The sequence below is a fragment of the Motacilla alba genome, chromosome 2, assembly GCF_015832195.1.
Source record: "Motacilla alba alba isolate MOTALB_02 chromosome 2, Motacilla_alba_V1.0_pri, whole genome shotgun sequence".
In the NCBI taxonomy this organism is placed as follows: Eukaryota; Metazoa; Chordata; class Aves; order Passeriformes; family Motacillidae; genus Motacilla; species Motacilla alba.
The window spans coordinates 32,867,005-32,888,018 of NC_052017.1; the positions used below are offsets into that span (position 1 = coordinate 32,867,005).

A 21,014-nucleotide genomic window follows, 5' to 3' on the forward strand; every position below is an offset into this window, starting at 1 on the left:
TGTAAAATTCCAGGAATAATTTCAATTTCTTTATTTTCTTCCCGCTTCTTAACGAAAAGCTTCTAAAAAACTCCTGGGAAACCTGGACTTTTTCAGTCGGAGCAAGATGCGTACTTAGGATGCAAACTCATAAAGCACATGGCGTGCCTACAACTGAGGTGTTCCAAGTCGTAAACACCAAAGAGCCCGATTCAATCAAGGTGACTCGATCACGGGACGCAGATCCCATCAGGATGCAGGTCACAGGACACCTTTGCGCCAGAGGCTCGGCCCCAGGGCTCAGCCTCTCCCCCCTCCCAGGCGGCTGGGGCTGACAGATCCCCTGGTCGAGGAAAGCCTCTCGGCACCGCTGGGTCTCGGGGCCCGGGCGGGGCGGGGAGCGCGGCCCCGCCTGCTGTCGGTGACGCGCCGGCTTCTCCCGGCTCTGGGCGGCGGCGGGAGCGGCGGCGGCGGCGGTGGGTGAGCCGTGAGGGATCGGGAGCGGGGGGTGTCAGACCTCCGGACAGCTGGGGGCCACCGGAGCGGCCGTGGCGGGGCTGGCCGGGTTTGCGGTGCGGGGCTCGGGCGCGGGCCGTGCCCCGGGCTGCGGGTGACGGAGGGCGCTGCGGGCTCGGTGGCACCGGCCGCGCTTCAGGGGCGGCTCGGCGAGCCCTGGCCCGGCAGCCAGCCCTGTGGCCCGGCTGCCCCGGCGGCGGCGCTCGGCTCCTCCCGGCCCTTTGGAGTGTGTTTTCCTCCTTGGTCTCTGCTAGAGGGCTCCGCCGCGGTTTACGGCGCGGTAGATGACTGCCTTTGGCAATGATTAACGCCGGCCAGCGGGAAGATTTGGTTTAAGCAACTACTAATCTTGTTTTGGTCCGCTCCTCTTTGTTTTGCTGTAGCAAATCCATCGCCTTTGGCAGCTGTGATCTAAAGATCACAGGGATGTGCAAAGGCTCTGTGTGTATGTATATGCATATTGTTATTGTTGTGTATATACATTATATAACATACAATATACATATACAAATATATAATATATGTCATAGGATGCTTTTCTATTAAATGCAGTGCATTCCATGTACTATTCTGTTAGTCAGGAGACTGCTTTATGTTATTTTAAAGTTCTATGTTATCTAAGTTAAGCAGCACGGGAATTTTTTAGGTACATATGAGGACAACCTATGAAAACACAGTATGCAATTAAAACTAATTTTATAAAGCAAAGGAAGTTCGAGTGACTGAGGGTTGCTGGGTTTTTCTCGGGTCGTGTTCTGGAGCTGGGCACAAAGGCACGGGGGCAGCTGCCTGTGATTTCCTTGAGGCGCCTGCGTTTGCTGCTCATCTCACACTTGCTGGGGTCGCGCCCCGAGAGACACAGTCGCCATCAGATCGGGACAACTGGCTGGGTGCTCTCACAGCCCTTCAAGGATGCGGCAGTTCTGAGTAAACACTGCCTAATTCTGCTAGCAGCGTCCAGGGAGTAAAGGCAGGCAGAAAAGTGGAGCCAAGCTCTCGAGGATCAGGGTCTGGCCCACTCAGGTGTGTTTGAGGCACCCACCTGGCATGTGCCCACATCACCATGACCCAAGGGAAAATAATGCTGGAGTTTTCATCGCCCACTCTGCTTCTCACATTGACAGAAATAGCTCGAGTGAAGGGAGAGAGAGATTTTCTTATTTGTGCTGAGGACAACTGAAACTGAAAGTAATGCCAGGCAGGGCTTTCCTGAATGACACAATACTGGACTTTCTAAAGAAAAGTGGAAATACTAATGTTTTCTTTGTGTAGAAGATGCAAACAATAATTATGCCTGACTCAGCCTAGGGTATTATTTATGATGCTTGACTTGAAGTCCAGAAACCTCTTGTTTATAATGTATATTTTGCGTTGAATCTAAGGAGTATTTGCCTTTTAATGAATTTAAAGATCTTGCATTGGTACACCATGGCTGTATTCATAGAAATGGTTGTACCTTTATTATAGATTATTATTATTATTATTGTTATTATTTCAAATTTTGTTAGGAAAATAATTATACTTAATTATTTTTTTTAAGGAAGGAAATATTTTTTAAATATTACTACTAAGGATTTGTACTCTTCTACCATTGCAAAACAGCTGTGGTTTTCCACATTAACATCTGAAGAACAGCTGTTCTGGAGGTTAGGCAGCCCTGGTGTAGCTGCTTGAGATAATTCTGTGATCTCTGAATGCCCACAGTGATGAGGTGCTTTTAGCACAGGTGCAGTGTACAGGTTGCACGTGAGTGCTGCTTTGCTGTGCTGAGGCTCCGAGTGTCCTGAGATTTCCCTTCCCAAGCACTAATCCATACTGAGCAAAAACTACTGAGGGTTTGGGTGAAACTGAGCAATTCTCAGGCGTAAGAGCAAGTGGAGTGGAGCATTGAATCAAACCATCAGTTGGCAAACGTGGGGTGACATCTTGGTGGACTGTCACCATTGAGCCAGGACTGGTGATGTGGCTGATGCAAGGCAGTTCAGTGCTACCGCTGAACAGATGAGGAACATCATAATGCAGGTGAAGGCTCTGTTGACAGAAATTTTAGATCCATTGTGCTCTTGTGGCACATGGATCTCTTACAGAATAGCTTTTTCCACCCAGAAACTGGCCATTGCAGTCATCAGTTTGTGCATACCTAGCTAAGAAACCCTAGAGCACCTTTCTTTGATGCTTCCCTCCTTCCTTTCCCCGGCAGCTTATTGCCCTTGCTACAGAGCAGCATTGCCTTTGACCTGCTGGGCTGAGCCTGCGGATCAGGCACTTGCTTCCCCTCAACCCATCCTTCTCCAGGGGAATGAGAGATACTGTCAAGGGTACCAATGCAGAAGTTGGGGCCTCTCTGACCATAAAGGGCGGAATCAGTCTTGTGGCCTCATTTCAGTCAATTTTTGCTCAGTATGTTTCCTAATTGCCGTAATTTCGGGCAACTGCAACCTTCTCTGCTTTTGTCACGCAGCTCTGTAACTTCTGCATGTGAAAGAAAGAAGCACTCCTCTGGCAGGTTGATTTTAAAAGAAAATGAAAACAACCCAAACCCAAAAGAGCAAAACCCACACTATGATAAATCACAAAGCAAAAAAGTTGTGAACATTTACTCAGGGCTGCTGGGGCTGTTTCTTGCTTCCTGGAAGTCGGTAGGTAGTACGAGACAGGTGACAACTTTGGTGTATCATGTCTCTGCAATGTGTCACATGGATCTTATTTCCACGGATGTAGTACGTAGTGTGCATAAGATTTTGGCTTTTGTAAACAGAGGAGTAAAAGAGATCTCAATAATTTAGGGTATTGTGGTTTTTCTTTCTTCCCATTAAACATTTTGTGTATTTTTGTTACCTAAAAAGCAAACCCTCAGCAACTTTTTTGTTCTTCCGATAAAAATACAAAGAGAAAAGCACAGCTGTGTGTCCTACAGGAATTTCCCAACTTCTTGGCAAGATAAGTCTTGTAAAAGAAGCAAATCATGCTTCATGTCTACAGGGAGCTGCATGCACAAGTGTGCTGCGTAGTGTTTGGCTCTGTATCTTCATATCATTGCTTGCTAAATCTCTACACAGAAATTAAGAATAGAAACCTTTTGTAAGCATTCTTTTTCCCCAGCTTGGAGGAGGAAAAAAAGAAAAGAAGCCCAGAAGAATCCTTGATAAGTATGTTTACAAAACATTCATGTTTTGTATATGGGTGTTGAAAGACAGGAAGGCAAAAATAAAAAGCTTGTCATGCCACTTCATTGCTGGCTGCAGGTGTGACCTCTCCACCCACAGAAAGTGGACTGCCATCACGATTTCCTTGTTGGCAGAAGCTCCCAACTGAATCACTGAGAGCTTGGTCATCAGCTCTCTGTGCTGTTAAAATCAAGCATCTGTGGGAGGGAAGGAAGAAGCAGGGAGCCTGCAAAGGCAGCTTGGAGCTGAAACCACTTGCAGCAGCCCTGGCACAGACAAACCCTCATGGTGGGAGATGTTGCAGAAGGAGCAGGGTCTCCTGAGGGATCTGTCTACACTGCACATAGCACCAAAGTGCTGCCTGTGCAGCATCCAGAGGTTTGAGCACGGGTCAAATGTGTGCGTGATGTGTGTGACTGGTGCCTTTCAAGGTGACTGTCCAGAGAGATCCAAAACACTTCTTTGAGGCTGGCACATGATCTATAATTGATCCACCCTCTTCTTGAGCAGTAGCTGAAGAGTAAGTAGGACACCTTATGAGCATTCACAAAGACAGGAACATCTGAGTTTAGCTGTCTGTATCCTACTCGTCCAGAGTGCTGTAGACCAGGCAGAACAGTGGGAGTTCTAATGGAACATAATCCAATGATGAAATCACAAATGGTTCTGCAATTCCCACAGTGTTCCTTCACGGATCATCTTTCAACTTGGAGAAATTCAAACCAGTATTTTTCTTCTTGAGGCCTAATTAGTGAAATGTCTTCACAGAATCCTTAAATATCCTCAGGGCTCCTGGTTTCAGTTTCTTTTCTGATTTTGTTGCGCCTGTTCTCCACAGAGAAAGGAGCCCACACGGTCTGCCAGCCTTTGTGCTGGCCCTTGTCTTGCTCCCTGATGTGCTTACTTCTTTAGGGCTTAGGGGATAGACATAAATAACATACATACTGTGTTCTTGCTTGTTTTCTGCTGCTTTGCTGAAAGTCTGCAGTTAAGCAGGGTATGTCTCTGGATCGATGCTGCGCAGGTGTTGCTCAAGGTGTCTGCAGTACACCAGCACTGCACGTTGTCCCACCGGCACCTCAGCATGACCTATGTCAAACTGTGTCCCAGTATGGCAGGTGAATTCATCAACAGATATGAACCTTGAAAAAATTATTACAAAAACGCATCACTCTGTGGGCCCGGCCAGAAAGGAAGTACTTGAAGGATTGAAGGGAGTTTCTCTTTGCTCCAGCATTTTTGTGTGCCTGGTGTTAATAGATTGCCACAGAGCTGGGGGGCCAGATGCACACCAGCATGTTTCATTTGTTTGAGAACAGGTAAGCCAGCAATGATTTCATTATGAATCTTCTCTCTTGTCCATAAAAAGAGGAAGCAAATTACCCTCCATGCCTGCTTTTTTGTGGTGTGAAGAAATTCCTGTTTCCTGATATTGAAAGGATCCGAGGCTTGAGAAAATTACTTCTTCCTTTCCCTCTCTTCTCTACCAGAGATGTCTAGGAAGATGCACTCACTTATAGCTAAAACTATGTTTCAAAGCCAAATGTTCTACTCCTGTAATAAAGCATCTATTTTTACTGTAGAATTGACAAAGAGTAAATTACTCTGACCTCTGTTTGTGTGCTGCCCACACATCCTTCAAGTTCCTGCTCCTCCTTTGCCTCAGGGAGGCCCTAGCTGCTCGCCTGCCTTGCTTCTTGTGTACAGCAGCAGTCACCAGGTTATAAGTTTTGCCTTCTATTAGTCTCATTGCTTTAATTGTGTAATGGTGATGTGTGGTTTAAATTAGTCATAACTTTAGCTTCTGTTTTAATGAGTTGTCTTCCCAGAGGGGAAGGCTTTCTTTTCTCAAGAGCAGTGTGTCTTTTCCCAGAAGAAATTAATTTCTACTAATGACATATGAAAAGGTGAGGTGGAAGTGGAGGTGTTGGGGAGTGATTATGGGGAGAAGGGACATATCTGCAAGTCTCAGGCACTGAAGAACGTCTTGATAATGCCAGAGCCTATGACGGGCCCGGCACTTGTGTATAAATAGTCACGTTGGCACGTAGAGTCATTGCAATCGTGCTTTGAGAACAGCTGAGTCTAACAGCCATGTCTCTCATGCACAGCCCAAAGACACCCTCACACGTCTTCAGACATGTGAAGTAATAAGACTGGTGTTTAATGGCTGAGACACGAGTTGTTGTGCTCCCCAAGGATTTAGGACTACGTGGCATTTGTTAGATCTGTCTGGCCACTGGTTGCAGGTTTGACTGCTTGGAGTTGGGGAAGCAGGAAGATAAGTCACTCATTCCAGATGAGATAAAACCCCTTGTCTCCCCCTCTCTGGGTGGATGAAGACGAATCACAGAATATGCAGATTTAGAAGATCTGTTTGGTGTGCTGGTTGGGAAAAAGATGTCAACAGTAGGTATGTAATGCAGTGCTAAACCTTAGAGTAGAAATGCAAGATCCTCTCCCAGCTGAGGTCTTTTTTTGTGAGCTTCCCACGGCTGAATTACAGGGGCTTAATGCAAACCATGGTAGGTTGTTGTTAATAGTCCAGGTCAGCTTGCAAAGAAAGCATCTTGATTTTCTCAGAAAAACTATCCATCAATATTTGCACCAAACTTTGTAACTAATGCAAGATAACCATAAAGATAATTTGAAGTCCTGTGGACTGTCTTTAAGAAAACATAAGGCAATCTTTAGGCTTCAGTCAGACTGGGAATAATATCCTGTGCTATGGCATATGTGCATAAGCAATGATTTTCAATCAAAAAAGAATTCTTTCTTTTTCTCCAGGGTTTCCAGAGTCACAGATCCTTTCGACCAAGGCAACCTGTACACATTAAATATCTTTTCTTTGAGCAAACCTATTGGTTTGCTTCAAAAAATAAGACTTTGGGACTTAGAGCATCTGAACAACACTGTCTAAACACTAGTTCACACTCCAGAATTATTTTGACCACCTGAGGATCACTAGAGCTCCTGTCATTCCAGCCTTGGGTAGTGACTGACTTGTCCTAGACCACCTGAAATAGAAGTTTGTTAGCAGTATGGAAAAATCATGTGGGTTCATGTATATGATTGCGCTTTCTCTGGATTTCTAGCAAAGCTTAATTCTGAGGAGTACTGCCTTTTCTCCGTAGGCTTGGCTAAGCTAGATAACTTTCCAACCTTGAATAGCTTTATTCTCTCTTTAATGTAGATGAAATTCTGGATTTCAGCGGTCAGCTAATAACTAGCTTTTATAATTACAAAAGTTTTATTGTTTTTAGTCTACATCACTAAAACCTCTAACAATTTTCCTTCCTGTTCTCCTGCTAGAACAATAATACAGACCCTGTCAAGGACAGCACTATCTTTACAGAGTGCTCTCTGAGTATGTAACACACGTGCTGTGCATAATGTGGTGCAGAATTTGAAACTCACCTATAAAAGGGAAATACATCCTCAATAATGGTTGTTTACATCTCCGGTGGCACCGAGTGACCTAACTGTGTCAGTTCTGCAGAAAAGTTACAGGCAGTGAGGGGTGGGCTGGATACCTGCAGTGGGGCTTTCCTCTGTGGGCTTCCAGCTGCAGGGGGTGTGTGGTAGCTGGTACCTTCTGCTCCTGCTTGGTCTGGGCTCTTGATTTCATTAAGGTGCTGTGATTGCGGTTTTGTTCTGAGATCTGCGCGCAGCCTCGGGCCAAAAAGCAACATCACTGTGTTTCTGCAAACCTCTCCAGAGCTGGAGAGGGTCTCTTGATGGTTACCAGATCTTACCAGCCATATGATGGACGTTTGGTATGGGTTTAACTCTAGGACCACGAAGTAGTACTTCTAATACATCCATTCATAATGTGTAGATTTCAGCTAGTTTAGTTAAGTTGTGGTTATATGAATTGATACTTGTTCTCTTTTAAGACTGGATTGTGCTTTTTTTGGCCTGAGGTGAATTAAACTTAACAGGCACCAAAAAGAATGAGACTGGGCCTGTTGCAAGTGTTGCAAAAGAAAAGGACTTCTGGGACATTGTTTATGACTATAAATTATTTCAACTGGTGACTTTCTATGCATTTTCTCATAGTATTTGCCTCTGAAGTGCTTACAAGCAGAAAACAGTCTGGGACTTCCAAAACTTTAGTGTATATATTCTGTGTTTAACGACAGTGACTAATAAATGAACTTGGAAAAAGTGTTAACACAAACCAGTTTCCTCTTGAGCCACTGTTTTCCCATAGGCTTGCCATACAGATCTGTGCATTCTGCTCATTTCAGCAGCACCTGCTCTGTGAGTGTGAAATCTTTCTCCTGCTGAAGGCAGAAGTTATTGTTCAGACTACTTGGTGGTCTACTTGAATTCATTGTTGGAAAAATATCACATGGGTTTGGGCACTGTGAAAGCAAGCTGTGAGCCTTACTTGTCCTGCAAGCGCTGTTTGCCACGATTGCTTCTCTTACTACTTTATCTTGAACAGTATTTGTTCCACACTGACCAGCAACTTCTTTGACTTGGCTGTGATTGCATGGCAGCCTTTTGCTGCTTTTTTTCTCTCCCTCCCATTTTTGTGTATTTGCTGTGCCTCCTGCTGTTCTCTCACAACTTCATAAAGAAGTTTGCCACATCACAGATGAGCCTCTTGCGCTGAGAGCTGGCCAAAAGCTGATACCAATCTTCTAAAGTCACGGTGCAGCAGTGGCGTGAAAGCAACAAAAATCACATCTTAATGTTCAGTAGGCACAAAACAAATGAGAAGCAGAAAATCCACCAATGTGGATAAATTATTGATTTTCAGCTTGTTTTTCTTACTGGTCAGTCCTATGAAAAGTTTCTCCTGCCAAACACTGTGTTTTTCAGAATTGCCTGCTTTATTCATAAATAACACTGTTTAGAAGCTCTTTGCTTTCAAAATACTGTTTTCATGCCCCTGGCACAGTCTAGCATCTAGAAAGGTAACAGAGCCTGTTGAAGAAGTGAACTTGTTCAAACTCACTGTTAATACATTCTTTAATTGTTAATTTGATGGTCGATAAACCCAGCCCGCAAACTAGTGCAATATGTGGATGCAGCTGCACAAATGTGACAACAGTAAGATTTTATGTCAGTGCTGGGCCATCTGATGCATTCTTCAGGGGAAGAGAGCCCAAAGAGTGAATTGCCATAGTGTGAAAGACTGGATATCTGATCCAGCTGTGCTGTTGTAATGATCTGCCATGGGCTTGGTCAACTTAAAAGATACAAGAGACACAACAGTTTGAAGAAAGTTGATCAGAACGCTTTGTGGGCACACTGTATTGACTGCTGTATTTCCTATCTTACCCACTGTTTTGAGCTGCAGTTATAGACTACTTAGGATCAATCTGTGTCAGGATGTTACTGCTTAGCTGTTAATTTCATTTTTTACTATATCTGTGCTGGGTCTTTCCCAGCCATTTCCCCAGACCCATGGCATGAGACTGGGATTTCTAATTCTGTGGTTGCAGCCAAAACTATACCTTTTGCTTTACTTTCCTCTTTGGGCACAAGACCAAACACTAACACTTCCTGGATTGGAGCAGGTAGCAGATCACAAAAATAGATGCTTTGAAGCATAAGGAAATCCGCAGCAGGAAAAAAGCTAAACTAGAACATGTAGTGCTAAGTATCAGCAGTTCAAGCAGCAGACAAAAATTGTATCATAAAATGAAAGATTTTGAAGTAAGCAAAAAATGTGAAATTTCTGGTGCATGAGATTCAAAGTGTTCCAGCGGGTAAGTCAGGAAGGAAGGGGTCAGGTGATGGCAGCTTCTGCATCTCAGAGACAGAGAAGGAAATGTAGCGATAAGGCTGCATAGTATTTGCTGACTTTTGCTCTGCTTACTCAGCAGCAAAGATACAGTTTCCATCAGCCCTTCTTTTCCTGTGATAAATAAAAATTAATTATTACAGAGATACCTTGAGAAAGATACTATTTTTAATGCAACTTAATTTGATTTAATGCAATGAAATGCTTAATTCCTGAGAAAAACATTATTTTTCAAAGAAAGTCATACACATTCTTTGAATCTTCCTTCAGAAGCAGCATTTAATATTTTTCTTAGGAATTTAATCTGTGTTCTGAAATGCTGAGACATTAGTCTCTTTACAATGCCCACTTTGTTGGTTTCTGAAAGTAACAGCTGTCTGATGTGTTGTTTGTAGCTTGCATCATGTAAAAAATACCTAGGGGTGGCTTATCTGTCTGTGTTGGTGTGCCTCGTAAGATCTGTGTGTGGTTTATGAGTGCACAGTGTGTACGTCCTCACTCATCACTTCTGCAACTGAACAGAACTGTCACTTGCAAAGTACACAGTGCTATTCCGCAAGTGGTTTAGCCTGGAAATAACTTGCTTCTTTCCCTTCTCAGAGGTAGTTTCAGTGCCAGTGGTATGCCTGTTCTGTGTAAGTATCAGTAAGAAGCCTAGTGCCTGTCCAGTGTTTTCCCTGTTGAGTACAGCTGAAAAGATGGTTGAATTTGCCAGCTTGCCAAGGTTGCTGTTTCTTCTGAAATTGATTTCTCCTAGCTCAAAGAATCTCAAAAGCTCCCTGGAGCAAGCACACTTTCTGAAACTTTACCTTGAAGGTCACCAATGCTTCCTTCAAAGACTGCCTTACCTCTTCGTCAGCCTTCTGAAAACGTCCTAGCAACAAAACCTGTGATTATGTATGGCACAAAAATAATTTTGCATATTTAATCTACTTCTTATGCACCATAAAAATTGGAAAGAGTAGCAAAGGCAGGCTCACATGGCAGACCCCCTTGACAGGCTGCCTGGAAAACACAGGAGCTGGAGCTTCAGGAGAGTTCTGAGTGGTCCCCTGGTTGTCTGCAGAAACAGTGGCAAGCATTAGCCCTGAGGAATAAATGATTACCATGACCAGCTCTGACATTTACTGTTCTTTCAGTGACTTGACCCCCAATTACTGTTCTGTAGTTGTTCCCTAAAATCCCAAGATGCCAGTGTTAGGCTTACCACTAGCTTCTATTAAGAGAAAACCTTCTATTAAGGAAAGTAATAGTTTCTCTGAAATCAGCAACCCACTGAAACTGCAGAATATCCGTGAAGTCCTTTGGTTGTGTGTATGTCTGCAATTTGAGCCTGAAAAACAAAAAAACAAAACAAACACCCCCCCCGAAACCAAACCAACCCATCAACAACACCAGCAAAGAGAGAATGGGGAAACATCTGAACAGCTCTCTCCTACTCTGAACAGATTTCTTTGTACTTCTTCCTTGTTTATCTTTAGGCTTATAGAGGTTTCAGAAGGGCTTGGCACGTAAGTCATGCTGCTGTCCAGCAATATGGTATTAACTTGAAGCAATCAAAAGCGTGGTATAATACCACTGTAATTAGAAATCTGTGACCCACACCTGACACTGTAATCCTTGTGATGTATTTATTTTGGAGGGCAGAGGGAAATTAATATTTTTCATTAACTCTTGAATTAACAGAGGAACTTGATTCTCAAGTTCCTCTGAAACAAATGAAAATTTCTTATATATTGTCCTTTCTTTTCTTCTTTTTTAATGATCCAGATTCATCCTTCTGGTAAAACATGTCTTAATAGCCAGGAAGATTGCAGGACAAGGGAATGGCTGACTGGGGAGAAATGCTAATGCAATGGTTAAGGAGAAGCTGTCTTATACCTCGTGGCCATAAAAAAGTGTTTAGAAACCAAATTGAGTGAAATTCCATAGGAAGGAGTAGTTAACTAAGCATCTTGGCAACAGCGCCTGGGAATTTCAAGTGCAACCACAAAGGCTGATATTTGATATTTGGCAGTGCCCTTCTACATTGCATTGTGGTGGAAAGGAAGGTATGTGAATTCTGTTAGTGGTTTGGAAAGCTCTCATTCTTTTAAAAGCAGTTTAGACAGTTTATTTTTTTCTCAGTGGTGAAGTGATTGTGCTCCTACTGTGATACAGCACTGATGAAATTGGTACCTTGATCCTGGGAAGTGAGAAGGATTCGCTCAAGGGGTACTTTGTTTTGTTGACTTCACTAAGCAGGCTGCAGACCCCTGACTGTTGTGTAGAGTTTAGATGAAAATGCTCATGTCTTTCATACTCTTTTCACTTTTGACCAACAGATCCTTATAGTAATTTGCTGAGGGCGAGGCAAATAACCGTCATGATAGATGAAAGGAGGAAATGTGCTCTGTGACCTGCGCAGTCTGGAGTTTCAGTCCTCACCATCTGGTTCATGGACCGTGAGGAACAGAAGTGAACTCATAGGTCTGATCAGTACAGTTGGGTTTACCCCAGGTGTTAAGTGGAACAGGTATAGTAGAAGGCATTATCTTATGCTGAGTTTTTCTGGATCAACTGAAAGTCCCTGCTTGAGGAGCAGCATTTGAATAAGATTTTTCCCATCAACAAGAGCAGTAGTTCTGTGATAGCCGTGTATCTGATGACTGTAAATGCCAAGCTGCGTTAGGATGTGGTCAATTTGGCAACACAAAATTGTGTGTTTTTGTAGGTTTAGGGGTTTTTTGAGCTCTCCAGAGCATCTCTTAATTATTCTCCCAGTTCCTCCCGGTTCCACCATCACCCCTGCATGTGCATTTTCCTTACAAATCCACACAGATCACTTGCCTTTTAGGAACATAGTGTGGCCAGGTGCACATGAGCATGTTCTTTGACAGTGAACTCCATGTATGGATGCAGCTGAAATTTCTACAGGCTGTAAATGAAAATTATTATTAAAAGACTCAACTTTGTTTGAGTCTTAAGGTGAGCAAAACACAAAATGCAGGAAAGACTTGTAAGCATTTAGAGATTCAATTTTTCTCTCTTTCTTGGTCATATCAAAGCCTTGAATTAAAGTTTCATTTGATACTGATAGTGGGAACAACCTTGAAAGCACAGCTGAGGAGTTTGCTTATGACTGGATAGTAATTTCAGTCATCACCAAGGTCTAAAACTAAATCACACTTCCCCAATAAAGCCTGAAGGTGGTCATTTAGTTACATGATTAGAAATAACCAAAGGTGGATGGAGGGATGGATGGATGGATGGATGGATGGATGGATGGATGGATGGATGGATGGATGGATGGATGGATGGATGGATGGATGGATGGATGGAGGGAGGGATGGAGGGAGGGATGGAGGGATGGAGGGATTGATGAGCTGACTACCAGCATTATCCTTGAGAGGAAACACTGACCACATGGAATGCATGAGCACTCCCAGAGCAGATAAGGATATTGCATAGTCACTGCCCAGTAATGAGTAAAATCGTAAAATTTCAGTGCAGCTAAATACAGCTACTGGCGAGGCAGCCAGGAGGGCTTGCATTTGTTCATGCTGTTCTTAGAGCAAGTTGATGTGGATTTTGTCTGCACTACTGCTTGAGTTTTCATCTTTCAGTATGAGAACGCTGGGGAGAAATCACTTCCTCCTTTAGGACCAGTCCATCTACATGATAAAAGGGTATATCTTTAGTAATGTTAGATTAACTGTTTTAATTTGGATTTTAAAATAGAAACTAATCTCCAAAATATGAAATAAAATATAATACTTGATATTATTTATCTATTACCCTTAAGAACAGCACTGCAGTTTATCTGTTTTCCCTAAGAAAAGTACTGCAGTACTTGTGTTTTTTCCTCCCTCTTCTTCCTGGTTCTTTTTCAGGCACAGGAAGTATGGCAATTCATCCGACGTAATCTTTTTGCTTTTGAGTGGTTTTTGTTAGCAGTTGTGGAGCTGTTCCTTGGCAGTTTTGTTGGTTATGCAATTAAGAACCATAAAAAATATGTACTGCAAGAAGCAGTGGATATAGAATATGAAACTAATAAAAAAAAAAAAGTCTTCAGACTGATAATGGATCAGAAGCAGAACAAAAACTTACTCAAAGCAATGTGGGGGGTTTTTCCCAGTCTCAACAGAAAGTGTTTTATCAAAACTACAGACTGATCACTGGCTTTTTTGATTCTATTTCCCAGCACTTGTTCATTTCCCTGTCAGATGAAATTTTGCTTAGAGTAAAAAGACCAAAAGCCTTCTGTTTGTCTTCTGATGGCTGTTTTTCTCCATCACTGGTATTGTGGGTAGTTTTTTCTCAAGATACAAAGATATCTTAAGCAGAAGTTTCACAAGCTTCACTGTGTGTTCTGCTTCACTGGCTTCTCTATGTGTTACAGAAGTCCCCAAATATGTATCTTGCTACCAGACAGAATATTGCATTCAGTATATTTGCAAGTGGCTGCAGCATGACTGGGCAATCTCACTGAAATCCGTGAAAAAAGGCAGCTTTAGGGGGGCGTGCGTTTCCATTATTGATTTTTTTTTTCCAAATTCCTTGATGAAAAACTGACATATTTTAAATATTTTAGGAAGCTTTTTGGTGCTGAAATATTAATTTCTTGCCATTAAATATTCAAAATTGTGGTGGCTGTTTGGATTTTAAGCTGTTCTTGCTAACCTGCACCAACACATAACTCGGTCATTAGAAAAACAGATGACAAAATGAAACATGCTATTTTAGCCTTTAATTTGCTAACAGTGTTAGGAATGAGATATTTTGGGCTTGCATAATTTCTCACTTAAATCAGCTTAGAGGCAGGAGAGAAACACACTGCAGAATTTGATGGAATAAAGATACATAACTGGAAAAAAATTTTGAATTGCCATTTTGAAAAAAAACACAGCACATTCAACCAGATCAGAAAGGGGAGGAAATAACATCAAACTATATAGGTTTACAACAATACTCAGTGGGGAGAGATAGCACAAAGAATCTTCCTCAAACAGCCTGAGCCCAGCATAGTTGGTTTTTTTGTCTGTTCTCAGCCCTTGTGAGGCTGCACCTTGAGTCCTGTGCCCAGTTCTGTGTCCCTGACTTGTGAAGGACATTTAGATGCTAGAGCCAGTCCAGAGAAGGGCAGTGGAGCTGGGGAATGGTCTGGAGACTGAGTCCTAGGAGAGGCAGCTGAGGGAGCTGTGGGTGTTCAGCCTGGAGAAAAGGAGGCTCAGGGGAGGAGGCCTTACTGCTCTCTGCAGCTGCCTGAAAGGAGGCTGGAGCTGCTGGGGATCATCCTGTTCTCCAGGCAGCCGTGACAGGACAAGAGGACATGGCCTCAAGCTGTGCCAAGGAAGGTTCAGGTTGCACATCAGGAAGAATTTCTTCACAAAAAGGGTTGTTAAGCATTGGAATGGATTGCCCAGGGTGGTGGTGGAGGCACCATGGAGGTGTTCAGGAAACAACTATACATGGGCCTTGGTATAGTGGACAGGTGCTGGTCAGTCAAAGGTTGGACTTGATGATCTTGGAAGCTACCTAAATGATTATACAATTCTATGAAAGGTCTGTATGTGTGCTGGTGCCCTTTTACCTGACCTGGTAACAGGTCAATTATCTCCCTAAAAGGAAAGTTTCTAATACACTTTTGCATTAACAGCAGTTAGCACCAGTGAGCCAAATTTTTACCCCCCCCCCCCCACTCAGAGATGCTTGACACTGCTGAGCCTGTGCAGCAAAAAGTGTTTGAGTTCTCTTCTATAAAACTTCAGCTTGGAACATACCTGCTAGTTAAGCATATATAAATGGAATTAAAAAAAAAAAAAAAAAAAGAGAATAGTTGAGTGTGTTCTTGATATTCCTACTTTATCAGTACCATTCTAGCTGTAGAAGTGAAATGATGGCCTTACCTTAATGGAGATGGGAACTGTACAATGGTACCCTTTAGAATGAAGTCTTATGTGTGGTCATTTTTATTTGGAAACAGAGTATCCTATTTTGATATGACTGACCCTCTAGAAATTTGACAACAAAGTGTTTGTTTCAGAATAATTTCCCGGTCAAAGAAATGTATGTGTGCTTATCTTTCTGCCCAGTTTTATTACAATAGGTGGAGCCTGTAATTTGGAAGTGTTCATAAGAGGCAGTGTGGAGGGGTGGGGTATTCAGCACTCCTTGGCTGGGCTTGACACAAATATGTAGTTGTATAATAACAAGAGCAGCTTCAGGCTCCGTATCACTAAACAGGAGGTGGTGTGTATATAAGCTGGCAAGTAAATAAAGCTGTCCTGCTCTTCCCATGTGGGCACCTGTCCTGAGCAAACTGTCCAGTTTATTGGACTGCAGACACAGTTCAATTTTTGGGGGGATTTTCAGTGAAAGAGTAGATTTAAAATGTAAGTTAATGACAGGATGTTTCTATTTGGTCTGATTATACCCTCCTCTACATGGAGGTTTGTAAACACAGATGCTGTGAAATTTAGCCTGAGTTTTAGCCCTCCTGAAGGATCCAAGCAGTCCCCAGTTCTCTGACTTTCAGGAAGATGGTTGAGATGGGCATTTGATTCTTTTGACTCAGATGTTTTAGGGTCTCTGGACCCCAGCTGCAGTCCTACAGACTTGTTCTTGGGCACCTGGGAGTGAGGCACAGGCATCACTGCCTTGTCTGTGTTTGTGCACTGGGAGTGCTGGCTGTGCGGAGGTGGCTGCAAAGGTGAACTCTGAGATGGCTCTTGGAGCAGAGAGAAGAAGCACTGACTTCCAGAGATTAACTGGACTGTCAAGTATGACAAATCTATAGAGAAGGGGACTAGCCCAGTGCTTCTAAAAAGGGATTATTTTTTAAATGAATACATTCTGAGATACAGGTAATGCAATGTGTTTTCTGCCATATATGGCACTAAGCCTGGCTTTTTCCACTGTCTACTAATAAAGGGCAAAAGTGATAATGACTTTTAAATAACTATAAAATACCAATCTGATGAGTATTCTGTTTTTGTTTTTTTTTTCAGGTTGATTTGTTTTTTTACTACAAACTGGTGAAGATGACGCCAAAACATGAAAAACAGGTAAGTGGTATCTAGGCTTTAATAAAAAAGGATTCAAGCTGTGGATTGAATTTCATTAAGATTCACATGGATCAGGGAAGACTGGTTGTATTCTTCATGCTTTTAGTTGCCAGGATACAGAATATTCTGGAATGATGCAGTGCCGGTTCCTTCTGTTAAAGTCTGATAGAAGAATCAGATATTCATTTAGAGTAAGTGACTGTGCATAAAGGGCTCAGACACTGAGATGGGAGAGAAGGATTTGGATGGAGTCTTCTTTTTATCCATTTTAGGTATTTTATAGGGCTGATGCTTGGATCTGGGTCTGAACTCTGATTACCAGCTGCATGGACCACAAGAATCCTACTTGCATGTTCTCTTCTGTTCTGTTCAGTCCAATGAACATGAAAAGTTTCAACAAATTATTTTGTCTCAGCTCTTAGTCTCTTATCAGCCTTACTACACAGCATGCGTGAAGATGCCAACACCCACAGCATGAAAAGTCCTATGTCCTTTTTTACTAACAGGCAACCTGATGGGATATGTTATTTTTCTTGGAAGCTCTGTGGAAAATTACTCTTCAGGGGTTATTGACTAATCACATGTGTAATAGGAGCACAAGCTCATCACCTGATACAGTCTTGAGCACAGACATTTGAATTAAAATGCAGCTGAAATGATTAATACAACGAATCAACCAATGTGAGATTTTTATTCCTCCTTATTGTGATAGATTTTCCTGTCATATTAAAAATAGATATTTCCATGTCAGATTTCCTATTTTCCTAGTAGGAAATGTTAAGAGATTTCTGAGAAAGGCACATTTTTTGTGGTCAAATTCTGTATAGGAAGGCCTGAGCCTTATCCTTTTCTCTGAGGAATCCATTGCATTATGCAGAAATATATCCAAGAAAAGAAAAGAGAGAAGGGGAAGAAAAAATGAAAGATTTATTGTGTTTGCTTCAGCTGCCTTTATGGGTTGTTTTTCCTTTCGAGGCAGATCCAAATGGAACATTTTGTTTTTCCATGCTTGTGTCTATGTGACCTCAGTGCTGTCCTTGTAGTCTCCTGTCAACACTCATGTTCTTTGCATAGGTCTGTAACCATGAGGGAGTAGGTGTAATCCAGGTTTGGGTGTCACTTTGACCCTTTTGTCATTTATGTGTGACCCTGTCTACTTGGACTGCTTCTGGCCTTGAGGACAGGGTAGCAAAATACCACCAGTGCTATGCTTAAGCTGGCTGGTTTAGCCAGGAGTTAAAAGGCACATCCAGCCAGAGAAACTGCTCTGCAATTCCTGCTTGTTAAGTAGTTCTGACTGCTTTTGGGGCAGGTTTGAGGATTCTGAATATTCACGAGGATGTTTAGGTCAGCATGTCTACTGGGATCCATATCAAAGCTATAGCTTTAGCAGTTTGGACAGAAAATTGTTTGCCTCTGAATTTAGTAGTTTCCAGAGAGAAGGAATAAATGGAGATGCCACATCTTCCAGTACCTTTCTCTTGAGTATATACTGTTTCCAGTGCAAGAGGCCTCCTTGCCCAAGCCTGGACACTTTTAACAGCAAATTTTGGTTTTGAGAGTATCGTTGCTCTGAAGCGTTACAGGACACATCCTCTTGAATGCATTGATATAAATGCATGTATTGTGCCCCTCAATTGAAAAAAACCCAACAACACAACCACGAAAAAAAAGAAGAAACAAAATTGAAAATATGTGTCATGTGACATAATAGCTAGATCTGCCATTTTGGAAAAACCAAGCAGCACTGGGCAGGGGAGGAAAACACATTGTACAGGATTGCAGCTGGCAAAAGTAAAAAGTCCCTGAAGCCTTGGCTGTCTTTGTACTGGGTCTCCCACGTTGTACAGCTGGACTGTAGTACAGTGTGACAGATGATTAAGTTAGTCTTCAAGTGGTCTGTGGGAGGGAGAGGTCAGCGTCACCTCCGCCAGGTGGACAGTCCATTACTTGAGAACAGACATGTCTATTGAGAGTATCCTCAGTTTTATAGCAAAATGGGGAGGGAATGGAGTACATAGAGAGGAGAAAGGCAGTTATTACCCAGTATCGCTGTAATCTTCTGATTGTTTGTGACCAGTGAATGCAGGATGGACTGAGCATATAACAGCAATCTCGCAGAGGAGTGAGTATTCTGCCACCTAACTCGGCTTGGACCATGACATAGCCTGTATGTGAATATTGAGCTTTACTCTAGGGATGCAAAAGCATAGGCGCCTTTTCTGGAAGTGGATCATCACTTATACTGGGTGGTTAGGTCTGCTTTGATTAGAGCAATGCTGTTTTCCCAGTGGGATCTTGTATTTTGGAGAAGACTTAAAGGTCAAGAGAAGGAACAGTCTACATGTGTAATGCCACTGTTTCAGAGCAGCAAAATCTGTAATGGGAATAACACTTCCTGGATTCAAGAGATGAATAGGGGAAGTAACCCTAAATCTTGAGAAAGGCTGTACATTTTTATTTTTCATTTCTAGTCACTTACTGTTTATCTTGCTTCATTCTAAACTCAGTATTGTCATTTTTTTGGTAAATAAGGAGAGGGAAAAAAGGAACACCCAGTCTTCTGTTGAAATCCTAGTGTTTCAAATCAAAGCTGACAGTGACTGTGTCTGAGGGCTGCATTTTGCTGAGGTGCTCTGCTGTTTTGCCCATCATTTTTCCTCTTGGCTCAGTTCTTTACTGCTTAGACACTTCCTGCCACGACATATAGAGCAGGTCTCATTTCTTTGGTAGCTAAGAGTCTGAAGGGTTTTAACTTCTTCCTTGTTGAAACTCAGTGACTAGTTAATTGCAATTAAAAGTGTACAGAAGTTTTCCAATGCAAATCTTGTGGTCTGGAATGATTTGCAAGGTAAGCCATAGCTAACCAATAGCATATCCAATAGCTACTTTTAGTCCCAGTACTTTGGTACTATAAAGGTTTGAAAGAAGTATTTTACTTCAAAGACTGCTTTGATTCTGTACAAAGGAGAGGGTAATGGAAGGTTGTTTGGAAATGGGGTGATTTGGGGAACCTGGACAAAAGGAAAGTCAACAAGAAGCTGATACAGCACTAGATGAGAGGAAGGAGACTGAGGTCAGGTTATAAGCAGGCTGCCTGAGGATGTGACTCCTGTGCTGCAGCAGTTGAAGGGAAGATGAGTGCAGTGTCCTGTTCGAAGCTTCTTGGCATAATTTCTCTTCTTCCACTTGCAGGACTGATGCATTCAGTGCTCAGCAAAGGAAAGAAAGTATGTTGAGAAGTGGTTGCAGCTTTGGAGAAGATTGGGACACAGGGAAATAGGAATTTGGGGAAGACAAAACCTTGCGACGTAAAAAGATGGTACAGTGGGTCTGAAAGTCTGCTCTCTCTATCTACCTTCCTACCTATGTATGGTAAATATTATATGACAGTGAGGCAGGGGGAGGAAAAGCAACCCAAAAAATGGTGTCCTCTCCTGTGTTTAGCACATTGCTGAGTATCTTCTCCAGAGCAGAAATAACTTCCTCATATGTCCCACTAGTGTTTTTGTAAAAGCAAAGGCATGACCCTCAGCTGGTAGAAATGATTAAAGCTCTGATCACTTTTTCCTCTTGTGTCATCCTGGCATGAGGTTAAAAAGCTGCAGGGGAGAATTGGCCCTCTGGTGCTCTTCAGCGATGAAAGAAGCAGCAGAGGTGGCAGGAGCCTTTCAGATGTGCTTTATTTGGCAAGGTGTTCATGATACTCACCAGAAGAGTAACCACCAGTTATACAGAAAACACCCCTGGGACCAGGAGCTGGGCTATGTTAACATAAAACCAAACGCTGTGTCCAGCCATCAGGCCACAGGCTCCCCATCTCAGTAACACCTGGAAATCAGGGAGGGAAGTTATTTAATCCAGACCTTGAATGTCTCCCTGCTATGTGCGGAGTGCAATGGCTGTCCAGGAAAAAGTGTATCTTCGCCCTTCGAGGTTGTTACTGTTCTGTCAGCCCACTGAAGGTTTGCCGTGGTGGTACATGCAAGTGTGTGTTAGGGGAGAATACTTGGCTGAGGACTAAAGCTTTTATTTCTGATGTCTTTGGTTTGGACATAGGAAGACACACTTGGAGAGCTTTCTAGTTCAAGATTTCTTGATTTATGCAAATATGCACTAAAAAAAGCATGTTTTTTTTACCAGAGACACTGTCATTCCTCCCACAGTTGATTCCTGTACCTGGAGATCTTGCGCAGTGCCTTCCTCTCAGGGGGAATATATCTACAGCCTAAAGTGATACACTTTTCTTTAAGTCTTTGCTAAGTGGTTGGCTTAGCTTTTGGGGTGAATAGCTTATTCAAGTAGTAGGAGTAGGGCAGCCTCTGGAGTAGGGCAGAGGCTGGAGTAGGGCAGCCTCTGAAGGTGCTCCACAAGTACCAGGTGTTGAAGCACACTTTTGACTTTTGTATTTTAAAGGATATTTTCCATCCTAGCATGAATATACAGATTTATCAAGATTTTGGGGGTTGGTTTGGTTTCGTTTTTCTACAACAAAATTTTGATCATTAGCTGAGAGTGTTGAGAAACATTTAATTCTTCAGTCTCTTC

The 21,014-nt window shown here is 42.7% G+C and overlaps 1 protein-coding gene across 6 annotated transcripts in view; it reads left to right on the forward strand.

Moving 5' to 3' along the window:
- Positions 1 to 316: 316 nt before the first annotated feature.
- The window catches only part of SNX10 (sorting nexin 10), a 36,593-nt gene continuing 15,895 nt past the window's right edge, over positions 317 to 21,014 (forward strand). Inside the window, exons 1-3 of one of the 6 annotated variants that reach the window (XM_038128119.1) lie at positions 399 to 455; positions 16,410 to 16,466; positions 19,662 to 19,788. In XM_038128119.1, coding sequence (XP_037984047.1) covers positions 19,786 to 19,788 — 3 coding nt within the window. In that variant the 5' untranslated portion in view covers positions 399 to 455; positions 16,410 to 16,466; positions 19,662 to 19,785. The other 5 variants (XM_038128121.1, XM_038128115.1, XM_038128116.1 and 2 more) reach the window with 5 other exon arrangements.